This window comes from Dama dama, chromosome 18 (assembly GCF_033118175.1).
Source record: "Dama dama isolate Ldn47 chromosome 18, ASM3311817v1, whole genome shotgun sequence".
NCBI classification, from domain to species: domain Eukaryota; kingdom Metazoa; phylum Chordata; class Mammalia; order Artiodactyla; family Cervidae; genus Dama; species Dama dama.
In genome coordinates, this window is record NC_083698.1 from 28,876,336 (window position 1) to 28,894,767 (window position 18,432).

At 41.0% G+C, this 18,432-nt stretch overlaps 1 protein-coding gene across 1 annotated transcript in view; it reads left to right on the forward strand.

Moving 5' to 3' along the window:
* DNAH11 (dynein axonemal heavy chain 11) overlaps positions 1–18,432 on the forward strand; it is a 353,936-nt gene that overhangs the window by 313,895 nt on the left and 21,609 nt on the right. Inside the window, exons 70-75 of the mRNA XM_061165046.1 lie at positions 931–1,053; positions 2,474–2,667; positions 3,844–3,992; positions 4,852–4,979; positions 11,640–11,867; positions 17,040–17,231. Of these exons, the coding sequence (XP_061021029.1) occupies positions 931–1,053; positions 2,474–2,667; positions 3,844–3,992; positions 4,852–4,979; positions 11,640–11,867; positions 17,040–17,231 (1,014 nt within the window). The remainder of the gene's footprint in view (positions 1–930; positions 1,054–2,473; positions 2,668–3,843; positions 3,993–4,851; positions 4,980–11,639; positions 11,868–17,039; positions 17,232–18,432) is intronic.

Here is an 18,432-nt window from a genome sequence, read left to right on the forward strand (position 1 = left end):
ATGGTACCATATGCATACACACATGTGTGTACAGCTATTTAAAACTTTTTAGAATATGTTGGTGAATTATCTATCTGAAATAATATTTACATAAATGCAAGCTTTATATATATATGAGGAAAATTTTTTGTTTGATGAAATAAATTAGATTAAGAAAAAAATAAGAAAAAAAATTTTAAAAATTGGATAAAGAAAATTTATCCAATAAAATAATATTCTGATACATGTTACCACCTGTAATGCATTTTGAAAATATCTAGAATTTTTAAATAGCACAAACCTCAAACATTTTACCTGTTTAACTTTATAAGGTGTTATAGTTTTTATGTGGAAATTAGGAATATTTTATTTGGGTCCCTCCTAAATATTCTATGGACTTTTTATCAGTTCTGTAACCAACATGTCTAAAGTTCAGTTCATGATGTGTTTGTTCAGTTGTGTCTGTAAAACAATTTCCAGTTTTTTCTCAATATAATCTCACATCTAAGAAAAGTCTTATGTATCTTGTAGTTTATTGAATGTAATTTCTATATCAGGACTAACTTACTGTACTAGTTTTACCTTTTGTTTGGTGATTTGGTCCTTTTTCATCTGAGGCTTTCTCAATTTGTATAAAAAGTTTCAAGACAAGTTTGATCTAACAGCAGAAGGCTATATATGAAAGCATATTTTAAATATGCTGCTAGTAGGCACAGGTGTTAAAATTGAAATGAACCAGGTTTGGTAATTATTTGCTATTAGATTCTCAATCAAGATTTTGAGTTCATGAGCATAATCTAAGATCCCTTATTTGAAGCACAAACTGATATGTACCTATAGGAATTCTCAGAAGTCTTAGTTCTGCCTTGTCAACCATGTCTATTAAGTGGTGACTGCATCCTTGCTTTCGATGAGAACCAAATGACCCTTTCCTGTTTGTGTCCTCTCAAGATTTTGCTGAGAAAGAAAGAGATAGATCATCTTGAATTGGATTTCCTGCTTCGGTTCACAGTTGAACACACTTACCAGAGTCCTGTTGATTTCCTCACTCATCAGTCATGGAGTGCTATTAAGGTATGTTGGGAATATTGATTTTTCAAAAAATTTCTAAATCTTACTTCAAATCTCAGTTCTCTAAAATGTAGTTTTTAAAAATATAGGTGATATACACCATTCTAGTTGTAGATACATGCTGTTTTAATTTTTTGAAGAACTTCCCATACTCTTTTCCATAGTGGCTACACCAATTTACACGTCCACCAACTATATTCTAATTTCCCTTTTTTATTTGGAAGTAAAGGAACTTTTGATCTATTTATGGATGGTAAAGTTGTTGATAAATATATACAACGTACAGGACCTTTGGTTAAAGTTGAGGAGTATAAGTGATCTTTTTTTCAGTTGACCTGAATCTAGTTTCTTCATTTGGTTTTTCTTTTTTATAGTATTTCTGTACTTTTTCAAAATAGTTTTGTTAATTTATACAGTATAGTCATGTATTATCATTGTAAAATGTTTAAGCAGCACAACCCTAATTGTAAATCCTTATTCCATGTTTCTGTCAGAAGATCCTATTATTAAAAGTTTATTCTCTGACTCTGGAATTCCTCAGAGATGCTCATCACATGCTAAGCCTCACCATACTCTTTTTTCCCTAAGACAGGAATATTTCTCTGTATTGAAAATAACTATGTTTTTCCTTAGTTTTTTAGTATGTTTAGGTTTTATTTTTTAAATAGAATTTTTAATTAGATTATTACTCTAGAATTATAAGTTCAAGTTCAATTGTGTTTCAGGGTCTCAGCAGAAAAGAAATGGCAAATTCAAAGTATGATTTTTAAAAAGTTTAACAAAGAGTATATTTTCATAGTATGAGAGGACAAATGAGGGGATCAGCCAGGGATGGGGAGGGAAAAGGTTAGTGAAACTACTGAGAAAGGAAGTTGTGGGCAAGAGCCAACCCATGGGAAGTCTGGCATTCCGTAAAGAAATGGAGCCACCACTAAACAACATCCCAGGAGAGCACTGGGGAAGAGGTACCTTCGCCTCCTTTCACTAACCCTCCAGGCTCTTGCCAGTGCTTCCTGTTGATCAGACCCAACCAGGCAGAAAACCAGGAAGCTTTGTTCAAGTCATCCTTTGCGATCACCCTCTTTGGAGGGCAGGAAGGGTCCTGAGTAAATCTGAAGAGGCAATGAAGACTGTCCAGCACCACTTACCTGCACAGGATCCAACATAGTCACACGTCTTGTTTTTTTTGTTTTGTTTTGTTTTGTTTCAGGCCCTTCTTTCTTTCTTATTCTTTAATTTTTAGTTTATTGTATAGATGAGTAATGGTGTTGTGGTTTTTTTAGGTATGAAGCAGATAATCAACAAGGACCTGCTGTCTAGCTCAGGGAACTCACCTCAACATCCACAGGTCTTTGTCTCAAACTCCAGGCTGTTATACACTAGCTGCTATATTAGTCACCTCTGCTCCCCTGTTTTATCACAGGCGGTCGCCCTCATGGAAGAGTTTCGAGGCCTCGACCGAGATGTGGAAGGATCTGCCAAGCAGTGGAGGAAGTGGGCAGAATCCGAGTGTCCAGAAAAGGAAAGGTTACCGCAAGAATGGAAGAAGAGAAGTTTAATACAGAAGCTGATTATTTTGAGAGCAGTGCGCCCTGACAGAATGACATATGCTCTCAGGTGGGGGCAGTTAGCTCTTACAGAAATTAACCTAGAGGAAATTTTGTCTTAAAGACTAGAAGTATCCGGTGGAGACTCAGTGGTGGAGACATTATGGTTCATGTTAATGAAAAGTGATTCTGCCAACATTTTTATATTATAATCACTGCTGTTGCTAAGATTTGCTAAACACTGAACAGCATGCTAGTCTGTCAGCGGACTGAGCGTATTCTTCCTGAAAACCTTAATTCTGAAATCAGTAGGGGAAACAGGAAACTGATGGAAATAGTCTAGGAAGAGCGCTGGCAGAGTTCAGAGGCCAGGAACTTGCATTATCCTAGTGTGATTCTCATTGTCTTTCACTTAGTGATGGCACTTTGGCTCTGAAGATTTTGCACATCAAACAAAAAATGAATTCCTTTCATGGATTCACTTACAGTTCTATAACTCTGCAGCCAGAGCAATTTAAAAGCAGAACCCTTGTCTGAATCTTAGTTTAAGTGTCCTTTTTCTTTGCCCTTTTGGCTTCTCGGTGGTAATATGCTGCTTAGTTCTAATTTGAATTCACCAGCCAGAGAGTTCTCAAGTTCCTTCCCTATGGAGCTGCTTTTTCTTCGGTCGTATTCACTTGCCGCAGGTTTTTTCCTTTGCTTTGTCTCTTCAGCCAATTTTCCCTTTGCAGAAGCCTCTGTCGCACCCTACTTTACAAGTTAATTCTGCTTAGTAGTACTTACTTTCTGCTAAATCTGATGCTGCTGGCAAATAATCCCTGTTTAATTGAGCTTCCCTGTGTTAGAAACACCCCAAAAAGCATTTGTATATTCATGAGAAGCCCAACAGGCTGGAAAATTGCATGGCGGCAAATCTAATGAACTGTTCATAAGTAATGGGGGGTCTGGCAGGGGGTTTGGGGGGACACAAAGCCACATGCAGGCAGCTGATGATATTCAGGAGGGTCTCGGTAGCCCCCCAAAAAGAATGTAGCCTTCTGATTTTCATCTCTTCTAAAGCAGTGAGAGATTTCACCGACTCAACTGCATAGATCTAGTCAGATTCATACTGCCGTGATTATAAGACATCATATGTTCTAAACAAGGTTAGCTTCCTTCCTGTGTCTGCAGTTTAAGCTGATTCAAGTTGTGACACTTATCAAGGTCAAAAACACCGATCCTGTCTTTGGCATCATTTGTTTTACAGGAATTTCGTGGAGGAAAAACTGGGTGCCAAGTATGTAGAGAGGACCAGATTGGACTTGGTTAAAGCATTTGAGGAGAGCAGCCCCGCCACCCCCATATTCTTCATCCTCTCTCCAGGAGTAGATGCCCTCAAAGACCTGGAGATACTGGGTGAGTGGCCAGGAGGTGGCCATCCAGCCCTGACTCTCACCCAGCGCCAACCCAACCTTCCTTTTCAGCTCACAGTTATCTTAGTTGTTTTTTTTTTTTTTTTTCCCCTTTCTCATCTGTTGGAGATTGAATCTATGGAAAATGTAAGGTTAATAACACTGTAGTCAGAAGAAATGTTTAAATGGAGCATTCCTCTGGTTGGCATAATGCAAGTTTCTTTTGTACAATTTTCTACCTTTTGACTAGATGAGGGCCAGAGGGCAATTTTCTCCATGCTCTTGTAATCTTGTGCCCCCTGTGACTAAATAATGGTCATTAGAGCAAGTCTATTCGGTTGTGCTAGGCACAGCCGCTTTATGCTGTCGATGACTATTCCCCACGGCCTGCGCGGAGAGCTCCGGGTTAATAGAGCTGTGACCTGACTCTGCCGGATTCCAGCACGGCCTCGCAAGGTGAGAGGCTCCTGCGTTTTACCGAACAGGCTGATCCGGTCAAAAAAATGATGTGATCCCTACCACATGTTGCTCCTTTTTGTGAGGGCAGTGTTTTGCTACTCCTGCAAGAGTTTATAAAGCTTAATAACAATGCTTGCCACCTATCAAAATGTCAAAAGCTTTATTATGATAAAACCAGAGGAGCTAATTTCCACAGGCTTTGCTAATGCTTGCGAGGAGGCTGCCATTGACACTGAAAGCTTAAAATGATGCTTGTTGAAACAACAGAGGTTTAGTTTGGATTCCTTGGGAAAGTAACCCAGGAGGTAACAGCGGTTACCAGATGGACGTCAGATAACAGAACAGCAGACCTTTCTCACCTCATTGGTTCACTCTTCCTCTTGCTGTGTCCTGCCCTCCTGCAGGCAAGAGACTGGGGTTTACAATCGACTTGGGAAAATTCCACAACGTGTCTTTAGGACAAGGGCAGGAGACGGTGGCAGAAACGGCCCTGGAGAAGGCTTCCAGAGAAGGACACTGGGTCATGCTCCAAGTGAGTATCACGTTTTCAGGGGCCACACAGGGACTGAGTACGGATGGGTGGTGCAGAGTCACCCTGCCCCGTGGGGAGGAGCCTTTCACAAACACATTGTGATCTGCAGAGCCCTGGGGGCTCTCTCAGCAGCAGTGACACCTCCAAGATGACAAGGCGCTCAGCCAAAAAGAATAGATACCATCTTTTGAGGGATTTCCTAGCCATTGTGGTTTAATTTTTTTTTTTAATTATTTATTCATGACTGCAGTGGGTCTTCGCTGCTGCATGGGGCTTTCTCTAATTGTGGTGAGCGGGGCCTGCTGTCTAGTTGTGGTGGCTTCTCTGGTTACGGAGAATGGGCTCTAGGTGCACGGGCTTAGTTGCCCTGTAGCATATGAACTCCTCCCGAACCAGGAATCAAATCCATGTCCCCTATATTGGCAGGCAGATTCTTATCCACTAGACCACCAGGGAAATCCTAAAATTTAAAATACTAGAGGGAGCCCATTATTCTCTTTATGTACATATATCTGAAACACCCCGTAGGGCTTGAGGACAGACAGACAGAGTACCAATAGTGTGGTCATGACATCTGTCATTTGCATATGGCTTTAAAGTTGGCAGAGCACTCTTGCATATCTCATGATCTCCCATGTCTCTGACTCTGCCCCTAGCTTATTGTGTAGCATTCTCTTTGTAAATTAAAGAGTGAGGATTAGTCCCTTTATCCTTTCCAGGGCTTCTATAAATGGGTCTGTGAGTCTACCACTCAGAGCTCTCTGGAGTGGTTTCCATGACTCAGGATTCTGGTGTCAACTGAAAAAAAAAAAAAAAGCCACAAAGAAGGTATGAGTTCAGTTTTATTTGGGGACCCCACTGAGGACTATAGCCCGGGAGACAGACTCTCAGCTCTGAGGAACTACACCAGACAGGTAGTGGGGAGAGTCCAGTGTGTATGTGATCCTGGCAACCAAGCCCACGTCTCAGTAGAAGGTTGCTGCTAGTCACAAGGAGCAGATATCTCGGCTAATGATTTTAGTGATTTTCTAGGTATAAAAGGATACAAGAAATAGATTGATAAGATTTTCTCCTGAAAATATCTAACTATGAAGGTCAGTTCTACCAGATTTTCCCAGAGTATAGAGTGCCTTATTCCTGACCTCCACCCTGAACACCTCTCAGGGTGTGTTGAATGCCAGCAATTGCAGTGGCTGATGATATCATCCTTATAGAAAGAGATGGCAAGCAGCATTTTTTAGTTTGCACCAACAAGAACCGAGGAACCCATGGAGGCCAGGCCAGCTTCAGGCGGCACCTAGGGGCCAAGCAGACTCCTTATACAGCAGGGCACGCCAGCTGTCTTGGGAGGTCTGGAAATAGCTTTTTGATTTGGAGCACAAAGGTTCTCTTTTATATGCCAGACTCTGTACTAGGCAATTCATTCCTGGGATACAGTATCTCTAATCATCACAGCAAAGCTGCAAGGGTAGGTATGCCCATCCCATTGTAAAGATAAGAAAATTGAGCCTCCGAGTAGTCTGGAGAGCCTCAGGGCCACCCAGTGGGAAAAGGACAGAGTCTGTTTGGCAGCGGACGATGAGTTTTCAGCTAGCCCACACTGCCACCTCATGCAGTCAGGACACTGGCCTTCCCTAATGTCTCCAGTGTCCAGAGCTGATGAAGTTTGCATTTATGCTTAAAATAAAATTGGATTCACAAAGATGCTGCCCATTATCCAAACAGAATATCACTTTCTGGGAGAGTAAAACCTACTGCTTAAACCATGAGCCTTCAGTGTGGGGACTTGGGATGACGTGTCCCCTTCTGAGCCTCACAGAGTCAAATGTCTGACAGTGGCGGGTTCGTCTTTCTAAAACTAGCAGTTGTTAGTTGGACAGTTGTGTGGACCCTGGGATCTTCCCACAGAAGAAAGAGTTCTTTGCAGATTCTCACATCCAGAGGCTGAGACTGGCATGGAGCTAGGAGGGATGCAGCTACCTCGTGAGAAGACAGGACTCAGAGTGAAATGCTTCTGTCAGTTTTATGTCTGTGCTGAGCTACCAGTTGTCCCCTTCGCCCAAAAAAGTGCAAGTAGTAAGTTTTCCCATTTAAAAAAAAAAAGCCTTGAAAGACCTTACTTTGTGAAGGGTCTCCTTTTGGGTATCTAGTCTAGACATTTGTTCTTAGTGATAAGCCAGAAACTTAGAATGTAACTTTTTTTGCTATTTTTTTTTTTTGCCACACTCTGGCAGTTTCCAAAGATTTGTAGTATCCCTTTGATTGGCAGTTAAAAGAAGAGCAGGACTTTGCAGCATGACAAGACCAGCGTAATCAGAACTTGTTATATTATTTGTATTTTACATTCAATTTTGTTGGCATGGGCAAAGGATATGTATGCACATGTTAATCAGTTCTTATCCAGACTCCACCGTAGCCAATTACTATGACCAGAAATAGCGTCCCTCAGGATACTTAGCTAGCTAGGGTTTTGTCAGAAAACCCACACTCCACAGAAAACTGTAACTAAGGTAGCAGGCTGGCGCTGTCTTTATCTTATGCACACCAGATGATTTGTAAATTAAAGTAATGGAATTAAAAAACACTTTTCATGGGCAAAGTGGGTTGTTTTCAAGATATGTATTGACTAAAATTGTTGCACAAACACTGCTGCTCTTGGACAAATGGCCATAGATATCTAGCTAGTCTCAAAGCTGGTATCCTCAAAAATGGTCCCCAGGCTGAATTCCAAAGTGTGATTGTATACAGCAATGGTGCACTTGGAGATTTTTCTGTTCCCTGACTCCAAAGTCACCACCTAGGGACATTTTTACATTTGTTTCACATAAACTTTCCAAGCAAGGCATTGTCATAGTCCTTGAGGTAGAGAATCAGAACACATTTGAGCATGCAAAATAGATTTTGTTACAGATTTTGCTCCTGCTTACTTGTATGAGTGCACAGTTAGACGTGAGAAGCACTCCTTACCATCTAGTAGCAAGTAAGGGAAGAAGCTTAGAGAGCCCTTACCTACTGTAGAAGTTTTCTAGGGTTACCATACCAGAGTATCACGGATTGGATCATTTGAGCAACAGAAGTATAATTCCTTATTGTTCTGGGGGTTGGAAGTCTGAGATGAAGGCGTCAGCAGAGTTGGTTTTTTTTTTTTTTTTTTCAGTGGGTTTTGTCATACATTGATATGAATCAGCCATGGATTTACACGTATTCCCCATCCCGATCCCCGCTCCCACCTCCCTCTCCACCCGATTCCCCCGGGTCCTCCCAGTGCACCAGGCTGGAGCACTTGTCTCATGCATCCCACCTGGGCTGGTGATCTGTTTCACCCTAGATAATATACATGCTGTTCTTTTGAAATATCCCACCCTCACCTTCTCCCACAGAGTTGTTTTATCTGAAGTCTTTCCCCTTGGCTTATAGATGGTAATATTCTCCCTGTTTCCTGACATGGTCTTCCTTCTATGTGTGTCTGTCTGTCTGTCTCCTAATCTCTTCTTCTTACAAGGACGCCAGTCACACTGGACAAAGGTCCAGTTCAGTCTGCTCTGCTTGCTGCGCTTAGTCACTCAGTCATGTCTGTCTTCTTGCAAACCCATGGACTGTAGCCCGCCAGGCTCCTCTGTCCCTGGGGATTCCCCAGGCAAGAATACTGCAGTGGGTTGCCATGCCCTCCTCTTTAATGGCTGCATTTAGCCTTAATTACCTCTTTTAAGAACCTATTCCAAATATAGCTGCATTTTGAGGAGCTGAGGGCTCAGTTCAGTTCAGTTCAGTCACTCAGTCGTGTCCGACTCTGCGACCCCATGAACTGCAGCACGCCGGGCCTCCCTCTCCATCACCAACTCCCGGAGCCTACCCAAATTCATGTCCATCGAGTCAGTGATGCCATCCAGCCATCTCATCCTCTGTCGTCTCCTTCTCCTCCTGCCCCCAGTCCTTCCCAGCATCAGGGACTTTTCCAGTGAGTCAGCTCTTCATGTCAGGTGGCCAAAGTATTGGAGTTTCAGCTTCAACAACAGTCCTTCCAATGAATACCCAGGACTGATCTCCTTTAGGATGGACTGGTTGGATCTCCTTGCAGTCCAAGGGACTCTCAAGAGTCTTCTCCAACACCACAGTTCAAAAGCGTCAATTTTACAGTGCTCAGCTTTCTTCACCATCCAACTCTCACATCCATACATGACCACTGGAAAAACCATAGCCTTGACCAGATGGACCTTTGTTGGCAAAGTAATATCTCTGCTTTTTAATATGCTGTCTAGGTTGGTCATAACTTTCCTTCCAAGGAGTAAGCGTCTTTCAATTTCATGGCTGCAGTCACCATCTGCAGTGATTTTGGAGCCCCCAAAAATGAAGTCTGCTCCTGTTTCCACTGTTTCCCCATCTATTTCCCATGAAGTGATGGGACCGGATGCTCTGATCTTTGTTTTCTGAATGTTAAGCTTTAAGCCAACTTTTTCACTATCCTCTTTCATCAAGAGGCTCTTTAGTTCTTCTTAGCTTTCTGCCATAAGGGTGGTGTCATCTGCATATCTGGGGTTATTGATATTTCTCCCGGCAATCTTAATTCCAGCTTGTGCTTCATCCAGCCCAGAGTTTCTCATGATGTATTCTGCATATAAGTTAAATGAGCAGGGTGACAATATACAGCCTTGACATACTCCTTTTCCTATTTGGAAACAGTCTGTTGTTCCATGTCCAGTTCTAACTGTTGCTTCCTGAACTGCATATAAGTTTCTCAAGAGGCAGGTCAGGTGGTCTGGTATTCCCATCTCTTTCAGAATTTTCCACGGTTTATTGTGATACACACAGTAGTCAATAAAGCAGAAATGGATGTTTTTCTGGAACTCTCTTGCTTTTTTGCTGAGGGTTAGGACTCAACATATGGACTTGAAGGGACATGATTCAGGCCTTGACACCTTCCAATGTTCAATATTCTCCCAGGGGAGAAAAGCCTAATAATGTCAACCACTGGATTGGTGTAGGTCTTTTTACAACAAAACTGTTTGGAAGAAAGATACATACATTACTGTTCCTGTTACCAAATCCAGATTTGGCCACTTGCTGCTCCAAAAGCCAATACTGGAGAGGCAAGTGCTGGTAGGCAAGTAGTATTCCTTAACTTCTGGGGAGAAGGCAGGCTCAGCTCCCAGAACCAACCCTGAAGGTTCCGCTCAGCAATGAAAGGTTTTAAAGGAAAAGGTAAAAAGTAATCTCAGTTCATCATTGAGGTAGGAGGGTCAGATCTATTGCCATCCCCCTTTGTGAGCTTCCCTCATAACTCAGTTGGTAAAGAATCTGCCTGCAATGCAGGAGACCCAGGTTCAATTTCTGGGTCAGGAAGATCCCCTGGAGAAGGAAATGGCAACCCACTCCAGTATTTCTTGCCTGGAGAATCCCATGGACAGAGGAGCCTGACAGGCTACAGTCCATGGGGTAGCAAGAGTTGGACACCACTTAGCTACTGAACCACCACCACTGCATGCAGGCTTGTTAGCACTTTGTGGTCATTCTTTAGATGCTGTTGTTCACACATTCTGCTCACCTGATTACTAAAGGGGAGGACGGGAAAAAGATCTAGTCATCTGTTAAGTACTTACTCTCCATTTCTGCTCCTTTGATCTAAGGGAAGAATCAACAGGTTAGGTAAGGCATTGTGTGATCAAAAGATTTGAGAGGTGCGCTAGGACCAGAGATAAGTAGAACATGGGGGCACCCAGGTCAAGGTTAGCTACGATATAGCTTTGCTAATGTGACAAGACAGGAGGGTATCCTGCAGAGAGCCACTTCCTGCAACAGAGCTGCCTGCAAACCAGCTACCTACATTCCCTCCCCTATTTGCCTTCATTCTGTTTCTTTAGCCATTATAATCTTAAATGTGTTTCTTTGTTGGAAATAATGATGTATTCCTGGGGATGATGTTTTCAGTTACTATAGCAAGGACTTCTCCGAAGCCAGAGATCATGTAAGGTATCTTTATACATCTCTCATAGCACCAACTACCAAGCCGAAATGGTGGGTGTTTAGAATGGGAGAAGCCTATTTGTAAATTGTAAAACTAAAAATCAAAGAGTGATGGTGGTGACATTTGTTTCCTACCCGATTTCTGACAGCCCTGGGGTTTAAATTAAATAATGTTAGGAATACACAATGCATCTTAACAAGGAGTGATTGCTTGCTTTATCAGCCAGTCTTTCATTTCGCATATCCATGTTAGAGTTCATACACCAATGAGTAGGAGTTGGAGTAGAGGAGATTCCATCAGTAACAATGAAATAGTTGATCAGGTGCATTTCTGGCCCTTAGTTCTTATACTTGATCAAACTAACCCAGATTAGTCTCAGTTATTGAGTTTGAACTGTAACAAAGAAAAGTATCAAGACCTCCATCTCAGAAGTGATTGGTGGGTATTGGAAGTAGGTGTGTGTGTTGGAAGGAGATTTTGGTTTACAAAGACAACCTGTAGTGATTTGGAGCACTTAATGTGTTCAGGGCTCAATTCTGTCATGGTCTTTTCTTCCTCCTAACGTGATAATAAAGGAAACTTTAAATCATGGTTCTCTGTGTTTTCAAGACATTTCTATAAAGGAAAATGTTGTAATCTTGTAATTTAGTAACATACTTCAGTATTCCACAGCAGTCATAAACCATGCTCTTTTTCAGAATGTCCATTTGGTAGCCAAGTGGCTGAGAACCTTGGAGAAACTGCTTGAAAGATTCAGCCAGGGAAGCCACCGAGATTACAGGGTTTTCATGAGTGCTGAGTCGGCACCTACACCCAGCGAGCATGTCATCCCTCAGGGGCTCCTGGAAAATTCCATCAAGATCACTAACGAGCCCCCCACAGGAATGCTGGCCAATTTGCATGCTGCTCTCTACAACTTTGATCAGGTAAAAAAGCAGAAGCCCAAAGCCAGGGTCTTCTCACAAGACTGTGAGACCTAAAACCACAGCCTTATATATAAAGAGAATGAACAATCATGTGCCTTTTTGAGAAACTTGCTTATTGAAGACAAACATGGCAGGCTAGTATTTCTAACCACAGAAAGAGGAAAAGCCATTGCTCTTATTGATGTTATTGAGAAGGATGATGATGATGACATGGTGAGAGTTTTGGTATACTGTTTAATATTTTTAGGTATGATTTTGATATCAGTAAATTTAAAGCCCTTCTTTTTAGATTATATCCACACTACCTTCAAATTGACATTTTCACCTCCTTTCAAAATAAAATTCATACCTTTATAAATTAATGATAGTTCTATTACCATTAGTCTCTTTGTTCAGATGACCACATCTGTCTCTGCTGTAATCAAGTCCGTCAGTTTCCTTGTTGCTATTTCTGTGAGCTCCCATTCCTTCCTCTAATTTCTTGGAAATCCTCAGTAAAAAACATTCTTATTAGGAGAAGTAGAATAAGCCCTAAAGAGAAAACACATATAATTTGGTGATACATATTCAGCCTCCTGTTAGAAACATTATTACACTCTGAAAATATGTCTACATGCTTACTAACTTTTTATCTAGTACCCTCTGGACCAATACCCAACTGAACATTATAAAGGCATTAAAATAATTGGCTACCTAAGAATATAGTTTTGAAGAATACAGTTAATTGCCTAATTCAATAATTGAGTAGTTTGTAGCCTGTTTACATGATGGGCTGTATAAACAAAAGGCACTCAGAAATTTTTGTTGAATCTGTTACATATTTGAATTATCCTTCTGTGTGAACTAAGGCAGGCCTGTGTCTTATTATCCCTTGACTTGTCACAATTCCTGCCATTTATGACATTCCTGAGCTTTTTCCCAAAGAGACAAATGAGTAGTTTGACATATTCAAATAGGATTTATCCAACTCCCCAGAACAGCTGTCTTTGTTTGTAAAAGTAAGCAGTTCATGAACATATAGGCTGCAGCCCAGCTGTCCTTCAGCTTTTTTTTTTTGGTAAGCACCACTCTGATAATCAGGTAAAACTACAGACACTCTCCCCAGGGAAATGTACATTGTTGCATACAGTCACAGATCCCCAGAGCCTGTGCCTGAATTCCTTCCCCAGTGAGAACAGCATGTTCTAGTTTATGAAAGTATCAGTTCTTTTGACTGCTCCTTGAAAAACCACTTATATTAACTGAAGATTGCATTTATTGGAGAGACTCTTAAGAACTTTAAGGGACAATATTTCTTATCTACTGGAAGGGCTCCTCTGAAATATTAAGACTAAATATAGTCATAAGTGGTGAAAACAAAGATAATCAATGTGTTTCACTAAATAAACTTTGCATCAAATCTAGCCAAAACCACCTGAATAAATGTTCTAAAGAAAATCTAAAAATTTTAAAAGAGGTTTTCATGAAATGCTGAATTGTCGTTATGTTAGAAAAAAAATGTAGTTATTATTCAGATTATATATTTAAAGGGTAGTAGTCTGTGCTCCCTGGCTATCTGTGTATAGATTCCTGGCATTGTTTATCAATTAGAATTATGGCTGGCTATTTATGAAGGAAGTACAAAGCAACAGTGGCCTAAACAAGGTTATAAAAGGTACTTCCATCACGTGAGAGTTCAGGAGCCAGGTCATTCAGAGCTCCGCTGTGTCACCACGGAGCTGTCATCAGCCCAGTGCGCTTACCATGTTTCTAGGATGGGCTTGCCTTGGTCCCAGGTGGCAGTGAGAGTGGCGGCTCCCGTATCTGTGTTCCAGAAAGTAGGATGAAGGAAGGAACAGAGAAGATGATGAAGGGAACATGTTTGTTTCCTTGTAAAGCTGCATTCTTCAAGTTAGTGCACACTACTTCTTTCAACTCATTGGTCAAACTTATTCACACTGCATTACCTAGCTGCAAGAGAGGCTGGAAAAGCAAATCTGTCTGGGACAGCTAAAATCAGCATGAAGGCACTTTAGGGCTGGCAGCTAGCGGTGTCCATCATGGACACCTCCTCTCCCAAGCGTACCATCCTGGATGTTGTGTGCTGCGGCTGTTATCCTATCTGCTAAAGCTTGTGACAAAGGATGCTAACTGCCCTCTACCTTGGTTCCCCTTTGGGTGAGCTGAATGAGTCCTAGTGGCTCCTGTTGCCTGGGTGTCCTTAGATGAGAAAAGCACCCAAGGAATCCAGACACATTAACTGTTCTGTTTGGGTAGTTTTGTTTTACATGCTTTGATTTTCAAGTAAAATATAATCTGTATTCTTAATCTTCTCCCCAAATCAGAATGTATCCTCAAATCTTGACATGGGTACTCATAGTGAACAAAGTTCATTTAGTATTGGTCCTTTACTACCTTGAACATTCTAGAGTATGTAAATATAATCACTAAGTGATGAGTATTTACATGTATATATGTAAAGAATCACATCTTTAGGATGCTGCCTACCTCCCCCTCTTCCAGCTCAATGGCACTGCCTCTTGGAGAAGATGTCATAAATGCTTGAGCTCCTTTCATCCCCAGATAACCAGATTTTTGAAGTAAAAATGTAAATTTCTTTTTCTGTAAGATTTGCAGTAGAAACAAATAATTGGTAATTGTGCATATTAAATTGGTGTCTGTGTGCATGCAACATAGTTATGTGTGAGTGCCTGTTCTCTCTTTACAATGTCATTTGTATATTTCCTGATATGAACACTTGATCACTTGTCCTGGAATGTGGAATGTTAGGCAGACTTATACATTTTTCTTGAAAAGCCCAATTCATATTTTCTCCTAACATCATTTATGTTATTAGAGCATAGTGAAATGGGCATTGACTTGTGATTTTCTTTAGCATTGAGGCTAAAACTAGGTTATATGCAGTGTAGATAGAAATAATGTACTGATTGTAGTACTTTGGGTTTTCTGGGGACTCTATGTAATTCATGGAGGAGTTAAGTGAGTAGTTAGATATTCCTTAAGTAAAATTTTGTCACTTCTATTTAGTCTCCAAGAAATTTCTTACTTTTTTAAAAGCAATGAATTTTTATATCTTTCAACACTGAAAATGTTAGTTGCTCGGTCATATCCAACTCTTTGCAACCCCAAGGACTGTAGCCTGCCAGGGTGCCCTGTCCATGGGATTTCCCAGACAAGAATATTGGAGTGAGTTGCCATTTCTTTCTCCAGGGGATCTTCCCAACTCAGGGATCAAATCCACGTTTCCTATGTCTCCTTCCCTGGCAGGCAAATTCTTTACTGTCAACATTAATTCCAATTATATGATTTCTCTTCTTTCACAAGCTTGCCTTTTACTTGATGTACAATGGAAAAATTATTTGTAGTGGTCATATACTTTCAAGTCCCACAAATTTCCTAGAAATGACCTAGTCATTGAGAATGACCTAGTGATTTAGTTGGGCCTGTACTGTCTGTGGCCTGGCCAATTCTAGAACTGTATTTGGTGGTAACCCTGGATTCTGATGAAAGCAATACAGAAAGGAACTAAAAAGCTCTTCTAGTCCTGGACCAAGAGAACAAATTTAGGCTGGGTGTAGACTTCTACGAAAGGCCCTGGGAGGCCAGATCTGAACTCCCACCCAGAATAGGCTAAATAGATTTTGCAGATGCCCACATTGTCTGATTCATTTGCTGAAATGGCTTCCTCATCCTCTGCTGCCCAGCATGAGCTGAAGGGATAGTCCTCAACTTTTCTTCATTTGCCTCACAGAACTGAGAATGGCTCAGTACTGCCTATAAGTCACAGACAGCTATTTTTCACCTTTTAATTATATGGCTTTGGGGGCCATAACCATATCAGTGTAACATGCCAGGTTTCCCTCTGGATTTTCAAAAAACATCTTACACAACTACTATAGAGGGCATATGTTTTCTACTCTTCTATATGCCAGTCTATCATTCCAACAGTGAATTTTATTTCCAGTTCATTGGAAGAAAACCAGTTGTCATGGTGGTGGTTGTATTAGTTGTATTTGTATTAGTCAAGGGGCAGTACAGAACTACAGTGATTCAAAGAAGATAATTTCTTGTTGTCGTTCAGTTGCTCAGTCATGTCTGACTCTTTGCGACCCCAGGGACTGTAACGTGCCAGGCTTCCCTGTCCTTCACCATCTCCCACAGTTTGTTCAATCTCATGTCCATTGAGTCAGTGATGCCATCCAACCATCTCATCCTCTGTCATCCCCTTCTCCTCCTGCCTTCAATCTTTCCCAGTATCAGGGTCTTTTCCGATGAGTAGACTGTCTGCATCAGGTGGCTAAAGTATTGGAGCTTTAGCATCAGTCCTTCCAATGAATATTCAGGACTGATTTCCTTTAGGATTGGCTGATTTGATCTCCTTGCAGTCCAAGGGACTCTCAAGAGTCTTCTCCAACACCACAGTTCAAAAGCATCAATTCTTTGGCGCTCAGCCTTCTTTATGGTCCAACTTAATTTCTGTTGCACATAACTGGCAGCTCTGGTCTTTTTAATCAACTACACACCCAAGCTGGTTGGTGCCTCCGCCATATACCTAACTCATGGCTTCCAAGTCACCTAATCAGTGTCTTTTCTAGCTCACAAGGAAGGGGTAGAATGATAAGCAGAGCAAGCAATTTCCTTTTAAGAAGTGATATGAAAGTTGCACACATCACTTCTGCTCAAATTCTGTTGGAAAAGACCTTGTCATGTGGCACATCCGGCTTCAAGAGAGGCTGGCAAATTATTTTACGATGAGTGTCCATGTGCTCAGATCATCTGTATTACCATGGAACTGAGAGGAATGGAGAGCTGGCACTCACGTATAGTCTGCTACACTGATGAAATTAAGATGATGGCCTTTTGTCATCCAGATTGTACAAGGAAATTTTTGCAGGGGAAAATGACGTCACACGGTATTACCACTGGTCAGAATGAATGGTCTCATTCTCTAGAGGAACAGAGGTATAACTGAAGCAAAATAAAACCATTCCTCTTAAATCAACAGACTAGCAAGTGCCAAATAGTTTCCTCTTATGCTCTCCCAGCTTAAAGCTGCGTGTCACCTCTGTCCTAGGTCTCTCTCAGAGTCCTCTACAAGATAATTGAAAACTCAGACCCTTGCCCTTGGAAACCATACAGGTAAATGATCACTCCTTTTTTCTTTTCTCCCAGGATACACTCGAAGTGTGCTCCAAGGAGCAGGAGTTTAAAAGCATCCTCTTCTCTCTGTGCTACTTCCATGCCTGTGTTGCTGGGAGGCTCAGGTTTGGCCCTCAGGGCTGGAGCCGCCGCTACCCATTTAGTCCCGGGGACCTCACCATCTGTGCCAACGTCCTCTACAACTACTTAGAGGCAAACCCTAATGTAAGTGTCTATGGTCGCATAACCTTTCAGGGGAGCGTGCTGAGGCTGTCAGTCTTTGGGCACTATCAAAATGGACCATAATTTCTCTTTTGAAGCTACTATTGAAATTGCTGACACTATATATGCATCTTCTGCCCATTGTGAAAATAAACCAGATCAAAGGTTTTACAACAATGGATGCTCGAGCTTTAGAAGATAGGTCAAACCAGTTCTACATCAGCAGCTTAGTACCCCAAAAAAAAAAATTGTCCTTCATTATGTTAACAAAAACAGTGGTTTACATGTGCATATATGCCAGATTCATTAGGCAGGTAATGAAGCATTTGCACAAATGTAATTACGTACAGCAATTCTGACAGTTCATAACACTGCATTAATAATCACTACAATTAGTTCTGATGATGGAAGCAATTTACAGCGCGTCACATGTATAAATAATGGTGCATTTCCTGCATATGTCATTATTATGTATTAAGGATGCCACCTTGTTGTGACTTTCTCAGTAATGTTCCCCTTGATTTGAAGTTAAAGGTAGATGAATGATTTTATTTCGTAGCTAAAATGTGTTCTACAGATGGGAATGGGAACGCTTCATCAAGAACATTTGTGTAAACTCTTACAAACTCAGTGATTGGATTTCAAAAAGGACGAACCGTTTGTAAGGATTTTCTGGCTTAGTCCTCATAAGGGGAACTTTTTCCATTAAGTTTCAGTCTGTTAAAAGTGAGGTATATTTGTCCGAACCAACCAGGCATTAGCCTTTAGGTCATACTTGCTATAAAAAGCCTTTAAAACCATTCAACCAATGTTTCTATGTATAAATATTTTGTTGTTGCTGTTCTTTTGGTAACTATTGTTATAATTTTTGTTATCAAAATTTTCTTAAGCTTTCAAGATGGTTTGACCACTATCAGAAAATATGTACACTTTGTACGTAACATGGGTGTGTTCTGTCAAGGAACACATGTTGAATAACACTTGTTGTATTCAAAATAAATTGCTTCTGTATGGTATGTGATAGTTGCTATCATATTTAAAATTTTTGAAGTTCACTTTGAGCATATTTTGACCAGTTTAATAAACAGCATTTTGTGTTGATCTTAGCACGTTTTGTTTAAAATGTTGCAGGTAAAAATGATTATTGTCATAGTTCTGGGTGGAAAATTAAATAGACCACTTAATACTTTTATTTAAGTCCTTC